General features: G+C 41.7%; 1 protein-coding gene across 1 annotated transcript in view; it reads right to left on the reverse strand.

Moving 5' to 3' along the window:
- The window catches only part of LOC101858250 (glycine receptor subunit alpha-1), a gene marked incomplete at its 5' end in the record, with an annotated part of 16,665 nt that overhangs the window by 6,386 nt on the left and 8,170 nt on the right, over positions 1-2,109 (reverse strand). Inside the window, one exon of the mRNA XM_035968332.1 lies at positions 1,140-1,354. Within this exon, the coding sequence (XP_035824225.1) occupies positions 1,140-1,354 (215 nt within the window). The remainder of the gene's footprint in view (positions 1-1,139; positions 1,355-2,109) is intronic.

Below are 2,109 nucleotides of genomic sequence, written 5' to 3' on the forward strand. Positions count from 1 at the left end.
TTTTAAAAATAACTCCATCATTTTTCTTCCAATCTTCATGAAATTTTCACTGAATGAAGAAAAGATGTAACACTAAAACTCTGTATGATGATTTTTTAAATATATGGATTAGTTTTTCGTTGGTGGTGTTTTGAGTGTGGAATTTCACGGATTTTTTGCAAACATGAATACTACCTCAGGAAAAAATTCATTAAAAATGTTCTAGGACGTTTAGTAAAAATTCATCTCACAGATTTGTAGATCTATAGTTTGCCAAAGAGCATGCAAATAAACAAACAATTTATTTCCTTGAAAAATAAGTGTGGTATTAATTATGTGAAATGTGTAAGCAAAATCCAATATGGGCGCCGTATTCATGAAAACGAAACTTTTTTCTCAAACCTGATTACGGATTTTAAGACTCCTTACTATGCTTGTTATATGTGTGAAATTTGGTAACATTTGATCCACTAATAAGCGAGATACCCTTCAGCTGTAGCCCCCCCCCTCTCCCCTCTCTTAAGCTAAGAAGATACTTCAATAATTTAGTCAATAGTCTTCGTGTGGGTCATGGTAGGCTGGGTGAGAATCTCCCCCAGACAAGAGAAAACCCCACCAATCACCCTCCATTTCGTTACCTTGGGCAGAGAAGACGCTGCAATAGTCTCCATGTTGATCATGGTGAGCACGAAATACTCGGGAAACACCCACCAACCACCAACCGTTTCCTCACTTTAAGCAGGGTTAATAGTCAATAGTTTATAGTTAATCGTTAACAGCTTATGATTAATAGTTAACAGTTGTTAAGTAACTGAAATAGTTAATACTCTTCATGTTGGGAATGGTGAACACAGTGAGAATATCCGCCAGACTAGAGAAACATCCTCCAATCGCCCACCGTTTCCTCACTTTAAGAAGCTTAATAGTTAATAATTAATAGTTAACAGTTAATACTTAATATTTAACAGTTAATACTTTATGATTAATAGTTAACTGCTTGCGTTAATAGTCTTCAGTAGTCTTCATGTTGGTCTCGGTGAGCACGGAGAGAATACCCCATCCAGAGATACACCCACCAACCACTCGTTGGTAACGATGAGCACGGTGACAATCCCCGCCAGACTAGAGAAACACCCGCCAACCACCCACCGTTTCCTCACCTTAGGCAGGGAAGACACTGCAATAGTCTTCATGTTGGTCATGGTGAGCACGGTGAGAATCCCCAGAGAGATGCGGGCGGGCACGGCCGAGGGGTCCAGACAGAAACTGACCCAGGACAGGAACACGACCAGGGCGCTGGGCACGTACAGCTGAATCATGTAAAAACCCACGCTACGCTGAAGGGAAACGTCAACTGCCAGGCATGTGTGTGCACCTGAGACAGGCGTTGGGGGTTGGGGGTGAGGGAGAAAAAGGAGGCCCGAGTGAGTGGCAAGAAAATAACGGAGCCTAGCGGGGAGAGAAAGAGAAATGGGGGGGGGGGGGGGGGGGGTAGGGAGGAGAGGGAGGTTGTTGATTAAGTAGACGAACCTGTCTCGACTTAATAAACACATTATGGTGTGCAATTAACTGTCTTGAAACCAAATTTAACGATCGTATATATCTGTAAAAACGAAAGCAACATTTTAAAGATGTCCTTTTAATTAAGACCAAAGAAATGATCATGAATACACACCAATAAACGATTACAAAGATCAGGACGGGGCTAACAGTCCAATTTCCCGTTATATAAAGAAAGAAAAAGATAGAATAGACGTTTTAATTACAATTATCAAATCTAACAGGTAAAGACAGGTAGTATTGGCAGAGAGGACTTTCGTCACCTGTGATATTCCTTCGAACACGCTGTAGCCATACTGGTGCATGTCATTGTATCATACCGCTTTAAAGACCCTCCAAACACTCATAATAACGGATTTACATCTCGATTTTTAACCGGTTGCCATAACCAGCATGAACACGATAGACTAAATGAAGCCTCACAACCGTGTATCTCTCCCTCTCTCTTTTATTTCTCCTTCTCTCTCTCTCTCTCTCTCTCTCTCTCTCTCTCTCTCTCACTCTCTCTCTTATTCGCTCTTCATCCACCTCTCCCCCTCTCTGATACGTTCACCTCTACAGCCCCTCCAT

This window comes from Aplysia californica, unplaced genomic scaffold (genome assembly GCF_000002075.1).
Source record: "Aplysia californica isolate F4 #8 unplaced genomic scaffold, AplCal3.0 scaffold00051, whole genome shotgun sequence".
In the NCBI taxonomy this organism is placed as follows: domain Eukaryota; kingdom Metazoa; phylum Mollusca; class Gastropoda; order Aplysiida; family Aplysiidae; genus Aplysia; species Aplysia californica.